Source organism: Zea mays, chromosome 6 (assembly GCF_902167145.1).
Source record: "Zea mays cultivar B73 chromosome 6, Zm-B73-REFERENCE-NAM-5.0, whole genome shotgun sequence".
In the NCBI taxonomy this organism is placed as follows: Eukaryota; Viridiplantae; Streptophyta; class Magnoliopsida; order Poales; family Poaceae; genus Zea; species Zea mays.
Window position 1 is genome coordinate 157,921,039 of NC_050101.1, and position 18,672 is coordinate 157,939,710.

General features: G+C 44.6%; 1 protein-coding gene across 1 annotated transcript; it reads left to right on the top strand.

The window, feature by feature from the left end:
• Window positions 1-1,718: 1,718 nt before the first annotated feature.
• Window positions 1,719-14,247, top strand: LOC109940221 (uncharacterized). The gene is made up of 4 exons (XM_020539562.2): window positions 1,719-1,894; window positions 2,116-2,660; window positions 2,758-4,008; window positions 13,111-14,247. Exons 2-4 carry the CDS (start codon window positions 2,117-2,119, stop codon window positions 13,239-13,241), a joined length of 1,926 nt encoding a protein of 641 aa, XP_020395151.1. The 5' UTR covers window positions 1,719-1,894; window position 2,116; the 3' UTR covers window positions 13,242-14,247.
• Window positions 14,248-18,672: the final 4,425 nt, after the last annotated feature.

Here is an 18,672-nt window from a genome sequence, read left to right on the forward strand (position 1 = left end):
ATTTCGATGGCATTTATATGCTCAGAACAAGCTTGACAATGGATTTACAGGAACACTGCTCGCCTACCGCACTACTTTGGTTATGGAGCTTTCCATTCCATGTGATAATTCAGATAAATCTCAAAAGGATACGTAAGAAGAATGGTGCTGGTCTTTTTTAGCCATGAAATCCGATAAGCCCATAAGCTCCTGTTGAGAACTGAGCAAATGGCACTGGTCCACATCGGCACTCTCCTTCCCTTTTTTTTTCACCCGATGGCTCGTTATCCTTAACACGTCTCCTCTGTTTATTATTTCTGTTTCTATTCTCATTCTCATATCGAGCAAGACCAGGTGTACAGATATTTGCTACACCTAGTCTTGCTAACTTGTTTGTTTGAACCGAGTTTTGGTTCAAAAGCTAGCATTCGGCCTGTTGACTTTTTGAAGAAAAGATTCCCTATATGCCATCGAATTTTATACTTATTCTTTGGGTGTCATTGAGTGACATTGATATATAGACAAAATTTTCTTTTTTCTAACAAAATAGTTTTTTAGCATACGAAAAAGAAAATTCCTCACTCAATGTTTTTCAGTTTTTAGTTTATCTATATCTATAGTACCTAGTTTAAACTTTGCAAAACTTAGGGAGTGTTTGGTTTGATGGTTTGATGAATTACTCTATCCTGGATGAGGTGGTGCATCATGAGTCAATTCCTCAAATTTGGTAATATGACCCCACTCCTTATATTAGTACTAACTAGATAGCTATGAGGATCGATGTGATGATGGATCAACTAATTCCATTCCATAGACCAAACAAAAAAGTGAGGAGTGAGAAGATGATGAACTAACTTATTCCTCAAACCAAACACCCTATTACCCAACCAAATCATGCCACACTCATCCGCTGACACGTGTCCAGGCCTTGCCCTTCACTTCCCGCTCAGGCGGAGACCCGCTGCTTGTGGCCCATGACATAAGCCATCGGGCCGAGCCTGACGTAAAGCCGTGTAGCCCCTGCATTTATTGAGGAGAGGACGCGCCGCCTACCACTGCGCTGACGGGCGACGTGCCCTCTCAGCATTTAATGCGTCCCGTCCCATCCGCTGGCAGGCGGCGCGTCTGCTGGGTCTGCTGGCGAACAGTGCGCCCGTGCCAAGCAGCACACTGTGTTATCCCTTCTACAAGAAGCTTCCCCTGCACGCCGAAGATACACAGAACTCGGACGACAGGACACAAGGGGATTGCCCCGGCAGCCCCTGTTATCCTAAACGGTATTAAACGGACGTTTAGACCGGTCTAAACGGTGAACGGCACCCCACCGTCCAGTTTAGGGCCTGGGCGGTTTCCTAAACGGGTCAACCGTCTAAACGGTCAACTCGGCGTCTAAACGGCCTGAACGGGCTGAACGGGACGGCTTGTAGACGTTTTTGGACGGCGTTCAGGCCGTTTTAAGGCCCGTTTAGAGTATGGTGTTATTTTACGTGGGGAAACTGAAACCAGGCCTCTTTGGCGGGCCTTTTTCGCGCCAAAGCTAGGGTTCCCTCGTGTTTTTTTTGCCTCTGCACCCTTATCCATCTCCTCTGGCCGAATGCTAGGGTTCCCTGGTGTCTTTTCCATCTGCACGACGCACGGCCGCCAGGGACAGCCGCTGGCGCTGCTTCCTCTCCTCTGCGCGCCCAGCCGCCGGCGCTGCCTCCTCCATCCTCTCCTCTGCTCACCCAGCTGCCCAGGTAGGGCTCCTCCCTCCTCTCCTCTGCTCGCCCAGGGCTCCTCCTTCTCCTCTCCTCTCAATCTCCTCTCATCTCAGCAGTGGTTCTGCAGTGGAAGAGAGGCACGCACGCCCAGGGATAGAGGGGGCGCGCTAGCAGGAAGCTGAAGCAGGGACTCCCCATCCTTTGTTTGTTGCCAGGTATGGATGCCTCTTGCTTCCTCTATTTTATAGTTTGCTGTTTGCTCCTGATTATGCATAGTAGTTCATGCTTCAATCTTCATGGCTCTCTATTTCTTGTCGTTAAATGTTAGTTCATGGCTTAGGCTTAATGCTAGTAGGGTCAGATAGTGTACAACATGGCTAGTAGGGTCAGACAGTGTACTTCATGCAAATGATTGATTGTGCATTGCAACATGTAGGATGTCATCGGCGGCTTCCAATCCATCAGCTCAACCAGCAGTGGACAAGCAACCACTTAAGCGGAATAGCGATGACATAGGGTGGGAGTATGGAACTATTGTCAATCCAAATGATTGGAATGTCATAAAATGCAAGTTATGTCCTATGGTTGTCAAGGCTGGGATTTATAGGCTTAAGCTGCATATTGCTGGTAGAAAAGGGCAAGTCCGAGCATGCCCCAATGCAACTCAAGAGGATAGAGACAAGTGCAGTAAAGCTCTTGATGATTCTAGGAAAGCTAAAATAGCTAGGCTAACAGAAAAACAAGAGGTTATTGATGCAGTTGCAGATGAGATGGATGTTAATGATGACACGGGCCTTGATGACATTGGCAGCTCTCAACCAAGGACAATGGGTCATATGGACAAGTTCACAATGTCTCTTGACTCCAATTCTTTGGGTTCCACACAAAAAAACCTTCACCAACAAAAGATTTCTGAACATGTAATGAAAGAAAGGTTGCATATATTGAAGAGATATGTTGCTAGGTGGATGTATGTGCAAGGTAAATGATTTGTTATCTTTTTACGTGTTATCTTGCATTCTTTATCTTGCTTTCTAACTTTTGAAGGGGCTAAGCTGCTACTGTACTTTATTTTCAGGAATACCTTTCAATGCCATAAACTGTGATGAGTTTGACCAAGTGTTGGAAGCTGCTGGCCGCTTCGGTCCAGGTGCAAAGAAACCTTATCAACATGAGCTGCGGGAGAAACTGTTGCATGAGGAAGTGGAGGATACAAAGAAGATGATTAAAGATCATGCACAAGAATGGGAAAAAACCGGTTGCTCTCTTATGACTGATGCTTGGACAGACCAAAAGAGGAGGAGCATAATGAACATATGTATCAATTCTGCCATCGGTACATATTTTGTTGAGTCAAAAGAGGTTTCAGCTGAGTCACACACGGGGGAAATGATTTTTCAGTTTGTGGATAACTTTATTGAGAAATTGGATGCTGGTAAGGACCATCTTGTGCAAGTGGTCACAGATAATGCATCAAATAATATGGCAGCAAAGGATTTGCTTTATGTCAAGAGACCCAACCTATTTTGGACTTCCTGTGCAACCCATACAATTAACCTAATGCTTGAAGGAATTGGAAAGATGAAAAGGTTCAAGAATGTAATTGATTCAGCAAAAGGATTGACCATATTTATTTATGCACACCACAGCACTTTGTCTCTAATGAGGAAGTTCACAAAGAAAAGAGATATTATTAGGCCAGGTGTGACAAGATTTGCCTCCGCTTTTCTCACTTTACAAAGCTTGTATGAGAAGAAAGAGCAGCTAAGGATGATGTCCCAAAGTGAGGAATGGTGTAAAATTAGTCATGTGAAGAAAAGTGCTAAAGGTGTAACAGCCACAGCCACATTGGTGAAGCCAATCTTTTGGAATGGTGTTTCTCTTTGTTTGAGAGTATTTGAGCCATTAGTTAAAGTTCTTCGCCTTGTTGATGGAGACATTAAACCATCAATGCCTTGGGTGTATGGTGAAATTCTTAAAGCCAAGGAAGAAATTAGAGTGGTTGTAGGAAACTTAGACAAGACAGGGACTGGTTTGTACAAGAACCTTATGGAAGTTGTGGAGGGAAAAATGAAGAAAAGATTGGATTGTCCTATTCACATGGCTGCATATTGTTTAAACCCTTATTATAGCTACAATAGTCCCTCAATCTTTGACAATGAGGATGTGGTAGATGGGTTTTATGCAGCTATTGAAACATTCTACCATGGTGATTTTCAGAAGCAAAATGAAGTGATCAATAATGACTTTCACAAGTTTAAGGACAAACTTGGACATTTTGGGAAAAAAGTAGCTTTGTTTGGCTGCAAGGATCCTGAATTCAATCCAGGTATTTTGTTATTTGTATTTGAATCAGATTTGGTAGTTGGCTGTTGAGAGCACCTAGAGGGGGGGGGTGAATAGGTGATCCTGTAAAAGTTCAAAACTTAAGCCACAAAAACTTGTTAAGGGTTAGCATAAGTATGCCAAGTGGCTAGAGAGAACTCAAAACACGATAACCACAAGAAAGCAATCACAGAGTTGACACGGTGGTTATCCCGTGGTTCGGCCAAGTACAAAACTTGCCTACTCCACGTTGTGGCGTCCCAACGGACGAGAGTTGCACTCAACTCCTCTCAAGTGATCCAATGATCAACTTGAATACCACGGTGTTTTTCTTTCCTTTGATCTTTTCCCGTTTGCGAGGAATCTCCACAACTTGGAGTCTCTCGCCCTTACAATTGAGTTCACAAAGAATACGGAGTAAGGTGGGAATGAGCAACGCACACAAGACTCGAAAATCAGAGCAACAACACGCACACAAGTCGCAACAAGAGCTCGCAACGCAACACAAAGAGTTCACAACTCCACAAGAGCTCTATATGCTATCACAATGAAACGAATGCGTGAGATTGATGTCTTGGTGCTTAGAAGAGTTGTAGGAATGCTTGGTGTTCTCCTCCATGCGCCTAGGGGTCCCTTTTATAGCCCCAAGGCAGCTAGGAGCCGTTGAGAGCACATCTGGAAGGCTATCCTTGCCTTCTGTCGTCGGGCGCACCGGACAGTCCGGTGCACACCGGACACTGTCCGGTGCCCGATTTCTTTCCTTAACAGGCGCAGCCGACCGTTGCCGACCACTGCAGATCTGGCGCACCGGACAGTCCGGTGCACACCGGACAGTCCGGTGCTTTCTTTCGACCGTTGGCTCAGCCACGTGTCGCGCGGCGATCGCGCGGCCGACCGTTGGCCCGGCCGACCGTTGGCTCACCGGACAGTCCGGTGCACACCGGACAGTCCGGTGAATTTTAGCCGAAGTCGCCGGAGAAAAACCCGAGAGCGGCCTCTTCGGCCGAGGCAGCCTGGCGCACCGGACACTGTCCGGTGCACCACCGGACACTGTCCGGTGCACCACCGGACAGTCCGGTGCCCCAGACCGAAGCAGCCCCTTGGCTGTACACAGCCAAGTCTTCTCTTCTCTTCTTCTATCTGTTTCTAACACTTAGACAAATATATTAGTACACAAAACCAATGTACTAAGGCTTAGAAACATACCTTAACTTGTGATTTGCACTTTGATCATCCTTGGGCATATTTTCACATTTAAGCACTTGTGTTTGCACTCAATCACCAAAATACTTAGAAATGGCCCAAAGGCACATTTCCCTTTCAATCTCCCCCTTTTTGGTGATTTATGCCAACACAATATAAAGCAACTAGAACAAGTGCAAAATCACTTTAAATAAAAACTCAAATTGGTTTTATTCAATTTTGGCATATATGGATCATCCTTTGCCACCACTTGGTTTGTTTTTGGAAATCAAACTCAAATCTCTATCTCTAAGTCAAACACACATGTTGAAGTATAAAGAGAGTCATTCCAAAAGAGATTGATCAAAGATTTCAAAAACTCCCCCTATTTCCCATAATCAATACTTCTCCCCACAAGAAGCCAACTTTTGACAAGAGAGACAATAAAAGCTTTTGACACAACAAAAACTCTATTCTACTATTTTCAAAATCTCTCAAGTGGTAGCTGATCCATTTATCGCTTTGGCCTTTATTTTCTCCCCCTTTGGCATCAAGCACCAAAACGGGATCAATCTTGGCCTTTTAACCTCATTGCCTCACCAAAGTCTTCAATTAAGAGCAAATGGCAATAAGATTTCATGAGATGAACTTGGAATTAGTTACCCTCTCATCGGAGTGCAGTGGAAGTCTTTCATGGTCCAAGTCCACCTTTTCCCTTTCAATCCTCCTTCGAGACTAAATTATCAAACTCAAGCACAAGGTTAGTCTCAAAGGGTCAAGTTGTAACACATCGCCCCCTAAACATGTGCATCACTTTGCAACGGACTTGTGAGGTCCAGGGAGTGTTTGTACAACTTGAGCACCATAATAAGCAACATAATGCAAAAAAGGAACATGATCAAAAGCATAACTACATGTATGCTACAATTCAATCCAGGTTCCGCGAATCTAAGACATTTAGCTCACTACGCAACCTGCAAAAGGTCTTCTCATCTAGAGGCTTAGTGAAGATATCGGCTAGCTGGTTCTCGGTGCTAACATGAAACACTTCGATATCTCCCTTTTGCTGGTGGTCTCTCAAAAAGTGATGCCGGATGTCTATGTGCTTTGTGCGGCTGTGCTCAACAGGATTCTCCGCCATGCGGATAGCACTCTCATTGTCACATAGGAGTGGGACTTTGCTCAGATTGTAGCCAAAGTCCCGGAGAGTTTGCCTCATCCAAAGTAGTTGCGCGCAACACTGACCTGCGGCAACGTACTCGGCCTCAGCGGTGGATAGGGCAACGGATGTTTGTTTCTTAGAGTTCCATGACACCAGGGACCTTCCTAAGAATTGGCACGTCCCCGATGTACTCTTCCTATCGACCTTACATCCAGCATAGTCGGAGTCAGAGTATCCAACTAAGTCAAAGGTAGACCCCTTTGGATACCAGAGCCCGAAGCAAGGCGTAGCAACCAAATATCTAAGAATTCGCTTCACCGCCACTAAGTGACACTCCTTAGGATCGGATTGAAATCTAGCACACATGCATACGCTAAGCATAATATCCGGTCTACTAGCACATAAATAAAGCAAAGAACCTATCATTGACCGGTATGCTTTTTGATCAACGGACTTACCTCCTTTGTTGAGGTCGGTGTGTCCGTCGGTCCCCATCGGAGTCTTTGCGGGCTTGGCGTCCTTCATCCCAAACCGCTTTAGCAGATCTTGCGTGTACTTCGTTTGGGAGATGAAGGTGCCGTCCTTGAGTTGCTTCACTTGGAACCCAAGGAAGTAGTTCAACTCGCCCATCATCGACATCTCGAATTTCTGCGTCATCACCCTGCTAAACTCTTCACAAGACTTTTGGTTAGTAGAACCAAATATTATGTCATCAACATAAATTTGGCACACAAACAAATCACCATCACATGTCTTAGTGAAAAGAGTTGGATCGGCCTTCCCAACCTTGAAAGCATTAGCAAGTAAAAAGTCTCTAAGGCATTCATACCATGCTCTTGGGGCTTGCTTAAGTCCATAGAGCGCCTTAGAGAGCTTACACACATGGTCGGGGTACCGTTCATCCTCGAAGCCAGGGGGTTGCTCCACGTACACCTCCTCCTTGATTGGCCCGTTGAGGAAAGCGCTCTTCACATCCATTTGGAACAACCTGAAAGAATGGTGAGCGGCATATGCTAGCAAGATTCGAATTGACTCTAGCCTAGCCACAGGAGCAAAAGTCTCCTCAAAATCCAAACCTGCGACTTGGGCATAACCTTTTGCCACAAGTCGAGCCTTGTTTCTTGTCACCACCCCGTGCTCGTCCTGTTTGTTGCGGAACACCCACTTGGTTCCCACAACATTTTGCTTCGGACGAGGCACCAGTGTCCAAACTTCATTGCGCTTGAAATTGTTTAACTCCTCTTGCATGGCCAACACCCAGTCCGGATCTAGCAAGGCCTCTTCTACCCTGAAAGGCTCAATAGAAGAGACAAAGGAGTAATGCTCACAAAAATTAACTAATCGAGATCGAGTAGTTACTCCCTTGCTAATGTCACCCAGAATTTGGTCGACGGGATGATCCCTTTGAATCATCGCTCGAACTTGGGTTGGAGGTGCCGGTTGCACTTCTTCCTCCATCACTTGATTATCTTGTGCTCCCCCTTGATCAAGCGCCTCCACTTGAGGTACCTGTTCGTCATCTTTGGTTGGGGGATGCACCATAGTTGAGGAAGAAGGTTGATCTCGTTCATCTTGTTCCTGTGGCCGTACTTCTCCAATCGCCATGGTCCGTATAGCGGCCGTCGGAACATCTTCTTCATCTACATCATCACAATCAACAACTTGCTCTCTTGGAGAGCCATTAGTCTCATCAAATACAACGTCGCTAGAGACTTCAACCAAACCCGATGATTTGTTGAAGACTCTATACGCCTTTGTATTTGAGTCATAACCTAACAAAAACCCTTCTACAGCTTTGGGAGCAAACTTAGAATTTCTACCTTTCTTCACTAGAATGTAGCACTTGCTCCCAAATACACGAAAGTAAGATACATTGGGTTTGTTACCGGTTAGAAGCTCATACGACGTCTTCTTGAGGAGGCGATGAAGGTAGACCCTGTTGATGGCATGGCAAGCAGTGTTCACGGCTTCCGTCCAAAAGCACTCGGGGGTCTTGAACTCTCCTAGCATCGTCCTCGCCATGTCAATGAGCGTCCTGTTCTTCCTCTCTACCACACCATTTTGCTGTGGTGTGTAGGGAGCGGAGAACTCGTGCTTGATCCCTTCTTCTTCAAGGAACTCCTCCACTTGAAGGTTCTTGAATTCGGACCCGTTGTCGCTCCTTATCTTCTTCACTTTGAGCTCAAACTCATTTTGAGCCCTCCTGAGGAAGCGCTTGAGGGTCCCTTGGGTTTCAGACTTATCCTGCAAAAAGAACACCCAAGTGAAGCGGGAAAAGTCATCAACAATAACTAGACCATACTTACTTCCCCCTATGCTTAGATAGGCGACGGGTCCGAAGAGGTCCATATGCAGCAGCTCCAGGGGTCTTGAAGTGGTCATCACATTCTTGCTGTGATGCGCTCCTCCCACCTGTTTCCCTGCTTGACAAGCTGCACAAGGTCTATCTTTTTCGAATTGAACATTGGTTAGACCTATCACGTGTTCTCCCTTTAGAAGCTTGTGAAGGTTCTTCATCCCCACATGTGCTAAGCGGCGATGCCACAGCCAGCCCATGCAAGTCTTAGCCATTAAGCATGCATCTAGACCGGCCTCTTCTTTTGCAAAATCAACTAAATAAAGTTTGCCGTCTAATACACCCTTAAAAGCTAGTGAACCATCACTTCTTCTAAAGACAGACACATCTATATTTGTAAACAGACAGTTATATCCCATATTGCACAATTGACTAACAGATAGTAAATTATATCCTAGTGACTCTACTAAAAACACATTAGAGATAGAGTGCTCATTAGAAATTGCAATTTTACCTAACCCTTTTACCTTGCCTTGATTCCCATCACCGAATATGATTGAATCTTGGGAATCCTTATTCTTGACGTAGGAGGTGAACATCTTCTTCTCCCCCGTCATATGGTTTGTGCATCCGCTATCAATAATCCAGCTTGAACCCCCGGATGCATAAACCTGCAAGGCAAATTTAGGCTTGGGTCTTAGGTACCCAACTCATGTTGGGTCCTACAAGGTTAGTGCAAATATCCTTAGGGACCCAAATGCAAGTTTTGTCTCCCTTGCATTTTGCCCCTAACTTCCTAGCAACAATTTTCTTATCCTTTCTACAAATAGCAAAGGAAGCATTTAAAGCATAATAAATTGTGGAAGGTTCATTCACTACTTTCCTAGGAGCATGAATAGCATTCTTTCTAGACACATGATGAATAGTATTTCTCTTAGGAACAACATTTCTCCTAGTAACATTTCTATCATACACATAAGAGGAACTAGGAGCAAACATGGCATGAGAGTCAAAATCATCAAAAGCATTATAACTCCTATAAGCATTTCTAGTTTGTCTCCTATCATAATACATAAAAGCATGGTTCTTTTGCACATTACTAGCCATAGGGGCCTTCCCTTTCTCCTTGGCGGGAATGGGAGCCTTATGGCTTGTTAAGTCCTTAGCTTCTCTCTTGAAGCCAAGTCCATCCTTAATTGAGGGGTGTCTACCAATTGTATAGGCATCCCTTGCAAATTTTAGCTTATCGAAATCATTCTTGCTAGTCTTAAGTTGAGCATTAAGACTAGCCAGTTCATCATTAAGCTTGGAAATTGAAACTAGGTGTTCACTACAAGCATTAATGTCAAAATCTTTACACCTAGTACACATTTCAACATGTTCTACACAAGAATTGGATTTATTTGCTACTTCTAATTTAGCATTTAAATCATTGTTGACACCTTTCAAAGTAGAAATGGTTTCATGACAAGTAGATAGTTCAAAAGAAAGCATTTCATTTCTTTTAACTTCTAAAGCATAGGATTTTTGTGCCTCAACAAATTTATCATGCTCTTCATACAACAAATCCTCTTGCTTTTCTAAAAGTATATTCTTTTCATTCAAGGCATCAATTAACTCATTAATTTTGTCTATCTTAGATCTATCTAAGCCCTTGAACAAACATGAATAATCTACTTCATCCTCATCACTAGATTCTTCCTCACTTGAAGAAGCATAGGTAGAGTTGCGAGTACATACCTTCTTCTCCCTTGCCATAAGGCATGTGTGACGCTCGTTGGGGAAGAGGGTTGATTTGTTGAAGGCGGTGGCGGCGAGTCCTTCATTGTCGGAGTCGGATGAGGAGCAATCCGAGTCCCACTCCTTACCTAGATGCGCCTCACCCTTTGCCTTCTTATAATGCTTCTTCTTTTCCCTCTTGTTTCCCTTTTCCTGGTCACTTTCATTATCAGGACAGTTAGCAATAAAATGACCAAGCTTACCGCATTTGAAGCATGATCGCTTCCCTTTGGTCTTAGTCTTGCTCGGCTGTCCATTGCGACCCTTTAGCACCGTCTTGAAGCGCTTAATGATGAGAGCCATTTCTTCATCATTAAGCCCGGCCGCCTCAATTTGCGCCACCTTGCTTGGTAGTGCCTCCTTGCTCCTCGATGCCTTGAGAGCAATGGGTTGAGGCTCGTGGATTGGACCGTTCAACGCGTCATCGACGTACCTTGCCTCCTTGATCATCATCCGCCCGCTCACGAATTTTCCAAGTACTTCTTCGGGCGTCATCATCGTGTACCTGGGGTTCTCACGAATATTGTTCACGAGATGAGGATCAAGAACGGTAAATGACCTGAGCATTAGGCGGACGACGTCGTGATCCGTCCAACGCGTGCTTCCGTAGCTCCTTATCTTGTTGATAAGGGTCTTGAGCCGGTTGTAAGTTTGAGTTGGCTCTTCTCCCCTTATCATGGCGAATCGTCCAAGCTCGCCCTCCACCAACTCCATCTTGGTGAGCATGGTGATGTCGTTCCCCTCGTGAGAGATCTTGAGGGTGTCCCATATCTGCTTGGCATTGTCCAAGCCGCTCACCTTATTGTACTCTTCCCTGCACAAAGATGCTAAGAGAACAGTAGTAGCTTGTGCATTTTTATGAATTTGTTCATTGATAAACATAGGGCTATCCGAGCTATCAAATTTCATTCCATTCTCTACAATCTCCCATATGCTTGGATGGAGAGAGAATAAATGACTACACATTTTGTGACTCCAAAATCCGTAGTCCTCCCCATCAAAATGTGGAGGTTTACCAAGAGGAATGGAAAGCAAATGCGAATTCGAACTATGTGGAATACGAGAATAATCAAATGAAAAGTTCGAATTAACCGGTTTCCTTTGTTTGTCGTGGTCGTCGTTCTTTTGAGAAGAAGAGGACTCATCGCTGTCGTAGTAGACGATCTCCTTGATGCGTCTTGTCTTCTTCTTCTTCCCATCTCTTCGCTTGTGGCCCGAGCCCGAGTCATTGGACTTGTCATCCCTTGGCTCGTTGACGAAGGACTCCTTCTCCTTGTCGTTTATCACAATTCCCTTCCCCTTAGGATCCATCTCTTCGGGCGGTTAGTCCCTTTCTTGAAGAGAACGGCTCTGATACCAATTGAGAGCACCTAGAGGGGGGGGTGAATAGGTGATCCTGTAAAAGTTCAAAACTTAAGCCACAAAAACTTGTTAAGGGTTAGCATAAGTATGGCCAAGTGGCTAGAGAGAACTCAAAACACGATAACCACAAGAAAGCAATCACAGAGTTGACACGGTGGTTATCCCGTGGTTCGGCCAAGTACAAAACTTGCCTACTCCACGTTGTGGCGTCCCAACGGACGAGAGTTGCACTCAACTCCTCTCAAGTGATCCAATGATCAACTTGAATACCACGGTGTTTTTCTTTCCTTTGATCTTTTCCCGTTTGCGAGGAATCTCCACAACTTGGAGTCTCTCGCCCTTACAATTGAGTTCACAAAGAATACGGAGTAAGGTGGGAATGAGCAACGCACACAAGACTCGAAAATCAGAGCAACAACACGCACACAAGTCGCAACAAGAGCTCGCAACGCAACACAAAGAGTTCACAACTCCACAAGAGCTCTATATGCTATCACAATGAAACGAATGCGTGAGATTGATGTCTTGGTGCTTAGAAGAGTTGTAGGAATGCTTGGTGTTCTCCTCCATGCGCCTAGGGGTCCCTTTTATAGCCCCAAGGCAGCTAGGAGCCGTTGAGAGCACATCTGGAAGGCTATCCTTGCCTTCTGTCGTCGGGCGCACCGGACAGTCCGGTGCACACCGGACACTGTCCGGTGCCCGATTTCTTTCCTTAACAGGCGCAGCCGACCGTTGCCGACCACTGCAGATCTGGCGCACCGGACAGTCCGGTGCACACCGGACAGTCCGGTGCTTTCTTCCGACCGTTGGCTCAGCCACGTGTCGCGCGGCGATCGCGCGGCCGACCGTTGGCCCGGCCGACCGTTGGCTCACCGGACAGTCCGGTGCACACCGGACAGTCCGGTGAATTTTAGCCGAAGTCGCCGGAGAAAAACCCGAGAGCGGCCTCTTCGGCCGAGGCAGCCTGGCGCACCGGACACTGTCCGGTGCACCACCGGACACTGTCCGGTGCACCACCGGACAGTCCGGTGCCCCAGACCGAAGCAGCCCCTTGGCTGTACACAGCCAAGTCTTCTCTTCTCTTCTTCTATCTGTTTCTAACACTTAGACAAATATATTAGTACACAAAACCAATGTACTAAGGCTTAGAAACATACCTTAACTTGTGATTTGCACTTTGATCATCCTTGGGCATATTTTCACATTTAAGCACTTGTGTTTGCACTCAATCACCAAAATACTTAGAAATGGCCCAAAGGCACATTTCCCTTTCAGCTGTTGTATAAATTATATGATCAAGAAATCTTAATATTTTTGTTATACAGCTAAGTGGTGGGCAAATTATGGAACACAAGTTCCATTACTTCAAAAGTTTGCTGTTAGAATTCTCTCTTTGACATCAAGTGCTTCAGGTTGTGAAAGGAATTGGAGTTGTTTTGAAGGGGTACGTAACTAAGCCTTTCTTTTTACTTGTTCATTTCAGCATATGTCAAGTTTCTGCCATACTAATTGCTTGCAAATTTACTTGATACCTTGTAGATCCATACAAAGAAAAGGAATAGACTCACATGTGACAGAGTTGACAAGCTTGTGTATGTTAGATTCAACCATATTCATGCAAAGAGAAGAATTAGAGCCCAAAAGAATAAAAAGGCAGATCCTCTTGTAGCAACCGATGCAACTTTTGCTCAAGGATGGATGGTTGATGGTGCTGAGAAGGATGAAGAAGGGTCTGATGTTGAGCCGGTGACCGGTCTCACATGGAAATTGATTGCTGAGACATGTGGTGCTGAAGAGGTCACAAAACTACGTAGGAGTGCAAGATTGACTGTTGAAAGAGAGGTTGAAGACACACCGCTGTCTGAAACTGAAAGTGAAGAAGAAGCACCACAAGAGGAAGATGTTGACTTTGAGTCGGATCAAGATGATGTGATCACAGCTGGATATGAGCTAGATGCGGAGGAAGACAATGATGGCTGATGGGAGGCTTTAGCTGCCATCATCTATCTTATATTAGCACTATCTAATTATCTTATCTATTTGTCTATGTTGAAAATGAACTTATGGACTATTGCTTTTATGCTTTGTTTGGCATTTGTGAGAACTATTTCTATTTGTGCTTTGTGAAAGTGTTTGTTCTCTATTGTGTCTATCAACCTACCATTTGTGCTGAAAGTTGTTCTTGTTCAGTGTATCAACTATCAAATGGACCCTTATACATATCACATGGGCACATACTAACAAATCTCGCTTCTTTTTCAGATACATATCTCAAATTGGGACAAGGACAACAAAAGCTTCATGTTTGCTTCAAAAAAGGTTAGGAAAAAATCTTTTTTATCCTGCTGAAACTATGCTACAGTAACATACCGTTTAGGCCGTTTAATTCCGTCTAAACACGTCTAAACACGTCTAAACCTTAGACAGCTCCTCACCGTCCGTCTACCGTTTTCCGTCTAAGAAAACAGGGCCGGCAGCAAATATTTATAGTCCCAAGTGTTATATTCTCTATGTCCCTGGGTCCACATGTCGGGGCTCAGTGCCTTTGTGCATGCCCCCCTTCAGCTATAAAAGGGGAGACATGCGACGTTACAATACAGATCCAGGCTCAGACTCACAATACATTACACAGTGGAGTAGGGTGTTACGCCCCGGCTGCCCGAACCACTCTAAACCCTCGTGTGCTCTCATGTGTTCATCCAACAACCTCGTAACAAGCAAGACGCTTAGGCCCCTCCTTATTTTAGGAATTAGGGCGGGTGCAATCCGCCACCCGGCCGGAGAGATTTACCCTTTGACACCCTCCATTAAATCTACCAAATAAATTGCACTCAGACTTAACAACCATTAAAACCAATGGTTCAAATCGTTGAATAACTTGTCTCTCTTAAATCCAATGGACAATATTATTTAGATCATCCCTCTTCCTCCCTACGACCCCACCGCCCCTAGACTCTTTCTCCGTCATGGCGTCCTCCCTCCCCAAGTTGTCACCGTCAACTCTTCCTCTCACGCTGTTGTCGCCACCGTTGATTCCTCGTCTCTCCTCTCAGAATCGTAACGTTATTCCGGGGTATATACTAGTTTATTTTAGAAGTTGACTTTCCATCTTTTTAAAAGTCGGTTTAACGACTACCCTACTCGTTTCAGTTTCTAGCCAGGAGAAGTCAAATAAAAGCCAAAACAAATAAACCATAAATGGCATATCTTCATGTTTTTGTGGATTGTAATGATAACTTAATTATTAGTACTATCATGTATGTTAAAATATGCTAGACAAGTTCATTTAGGTATGGAGATGTAATGAAATAATAGACTAATGTATTGAAAAATAAACCACAAAGAAATAGAAAAATATAAGCAAAATGACATGTCCAGATGGTCTGCATTTCTTAAAAAAGATAGCACATTGTACAATATTTAAGCGAGACCGGTAAACAAATTAGTTGAGTGATTATGTTGGTAGCCACTGGCTCACCATAGCCCGTAGGCCTTCTCCGGCAAACTCTGTTTCTCATCTTATATTTTAAATTTCATTATATAAACAATGTAGTTTATAATATAAAACAATATTTTACACGACCATATGTACGCTATGTTAGAGACAGCACAAGGGTCTATTATGACTTATGAGATATTTGGTCTAGCCCGGTTGAATCATAATCTAGGTTGTCTCCACTGTCTCTTATATCAAACTCTACTATATAAATAGTGCAATCTGAAGTGTAAAATATGTCAAAATAATGTTTTGCATGGTTATATGTATGATTCGCTGGTTACAACCTAAAGGTCTAAAATAGGGGTGGTAATGGATATCCACAATTCCTTAGAGCTCTAAATTAGTTTTAGTTAAATAATAAGTAAAAACAGAGTCAGATTCTAATTCGATTCGATCCTTAAATTTTTATAGCGTAAAATTTAGAGCCTAATGTCACCTAAAGACTAATTGCACAACAACAATCGTTCCCCTATCTGAAACATATCGAGCACTGAGATTTGTCGGTAACGGTTGACCCAAAGGACCGGCAGGTGCAGGCGCCAGCTCGTGCGTGGCTTCTATCTCCTATCTCGAATAGTTTTGGGATGTGCCATGGACAACGAAGATCTGGCATATCCAAGATGCTCATAGCCTTATAGCTTGTCGCCCCCATGTAACCTACCGAGAGGAACTGAGTCAAAATGGAGAGGTTTGTAAAATGGCTTCAGCCAGGTTTAGATAACAGAGTATGTTTTTAAACTGGATTGAACCGAATGCAAATTTGGTTCAGGTTCACAAATATTTTACCAAAAATCCTGAAAATACAAACAAATAGTTTGATGATTTTTTCCAATAGGCTTTCAATCTCAAAAGACAAGTGAAATTCAAGTCCAAGCTGAAATTTTGAACCATTTACGATTTACCCTACTAACAACTACAAGAAAACGTTGAAGGAGTGTCAGTTAATTAAAGAGTGTCAGGGCCGACACTCTTAATCGAAGTAAAAGTGTGGGTTTTGCTGTACCGACACTCTTAATTTAAGAGTGTCGGGGTCCCGCAGAAACCGACACTTTTAATTTAAAAGTGTGGGTTTTTTCCACACCGACACTCTTATGGATGTTACCCTAAATTCCCCAATCCTATTCTACAGCCGCTCGCGCGTCTTGCTTTACTCAGTCCGTCGCCGTCTCTCCTACGTACCCAGTCTCCTTGTCCGTCGTCTTCTACCTTAGCTTTACTCAGCCAGCGGCCTCGCCGAGCCAGCGGTGGACGGCCTCGCCGCGAACCAGCGTTGGGCGGGCGGCCGAGCCAGCGGCCTCGCCGAGCCGGGCGGCCTCGCCAAGCCAAGCGTCGGGCGGCCTCGCCGAGCCGGGTGGCGAGCGGCCTCGCCGAGGCAGGCGGCCTCACCTAGCCAGACGCCGGGCGGACATCACCGAGCCGGGCGGCCTCGCCGAGCTCCAAGCTCCAGGCGCGGCGCAGTGCCTCGCCGAGCCAAGCGACCTCGCCAAGCCGGACGCCGGGTGGTCTCGCCGAACTCCAAGCTCCGGGTGGCGCAGTGCACAGGTGATTCGCTGCATAACCTTCATGCTATGTTGTTGGTTCAGTTAAAAATGGAATTCGTTGTTTTGTGCAACAAATCACTATTGCGGGTAATGAAGATGGCTACTGTCTTGACCACGCTCGATTGGATTTAGCTGAAATTTAGTAGTCCGCTAGTGTTGTTACTCGTATCCTTGATTATATAATTTTCTAACGTGTAATTGTAGTGATGCATTAACCTGTTGATTAACCTGTAATTGCAGTGATGCATTATAGATATATATTTTTCTAATGTGCAAATGGGAATGTTGTTACTCGTATCCTTGAGGTTTCTCCCTTAATTAAAAGATGGCATGAAAACGTTGGCACTGAATCAAGTAAATGTACTTGGTACAATGCTAAAATAGATGTAACTTGATTCAGTGTTTAACTGTTTATAAATGGCTTTTCCGTGCCTAAGTGTATATATGTTGTTTCTTTAGCTTTGAATATGAGTGACGATCGAAGAAGGGCGATGTACGATGGATTCGACAGTGTCACTCATGGTCACTCTGATGCATGGGTGAGAGTTGCAGATGAATTCGTGGCACTCGCATTTGTTGGTGATGCTCGTTTAGCGAGGTGCCCGTGTATAAAATGTCAGAACTCGGTTCAGTTGAAAAAAGTGGAGCTCTCGTATCATGTTTTCAAACATGGCTTTATGCCGAACTATCTGGTATGGCATGAGCATGGAGAGGTGGACCATACTATTGAGTCGGATGTGGACCAGGATGTAGACCGAATGGAAGAGATGTTGGATAATATTAGGAATGAGTACCCAGAACTACACAATAATCAAGCTTTTCCAGTGGATGTGAGAGAGTTCTACAAGCTTCTTGAAGCCTCAGAGGCTAAAGTGCATGAAGGAACCAATGTGAGCGTACTGCAGGTGGTAACACGTCTCATGGCGATGAAGTCAAAGTACACCTTCTCCAACAAATGTTACAACGATATTGTGAAACTGATTATTGATATCAGCCCACCGAATCATAACATGCCGAAAGACTTGTACCATTGCAAGAAGCTCGTAGCTGGTCTCGGCATGAACTACCAAAAGATTGATGCTTGCGAGGACAATTGCATGTTGTTCTGGAAGGAGCATGAAAATACCACACATTGCATCCACTGCAGTAAGTCAAGATATGCAGTGGTGCTAGATGAGGATGGAAACGAGGTTACGACAAAGGTATCGATCAAGCAACTCCGGTACATGCCTATCACTCCACGGCTTAAGCGTCTCTTTCTAAATCAAGAGACAACAAAGCAAATGAGGTGGCATAAAGAAGGGGATCGTCAGGGTCAAGATCCGGATGTCATAGTGCATCCCTCAGATGGCGAGGCCTGGCAGGCTCTCGACCGTTTTGATCGAGAATTTGCAAGAGACCCTAGGAGTGTTCGTCTTGGTTTGTCGACGGATGGATTCACTCCTTACTCCAATAATTCCACTTCTTACTCATGTTGGCCAGTTTTTATGATGCCCTACAATCTCCTTCCTAACAAATGCATGAAAGAAGAGGTCATGTTTCTTGCCCTTATTGTTCTAGGTCCGAAGGATCCTGTAACGAAAATCAATGTATTTATGGAACCATTGATCGAAGAACTAAAAATGTTGTGGCAGGGGGTTGAGGCATATGATAGCCATCTGAAATGTTGTTTTACTCTACGCGCAGCATATCTATGGTCAATTCATGATCTGCTAGCATATGGCATTTTTTCTGGTTGGTGTGTCCACGGCATACTGCGTTGTCCGATATGTATGGGTGACTCACAAGCATATAGGTTAGAACATGGTAAGAAGGAAACATTTTTTGATGTTCACCGACGCCTCCTT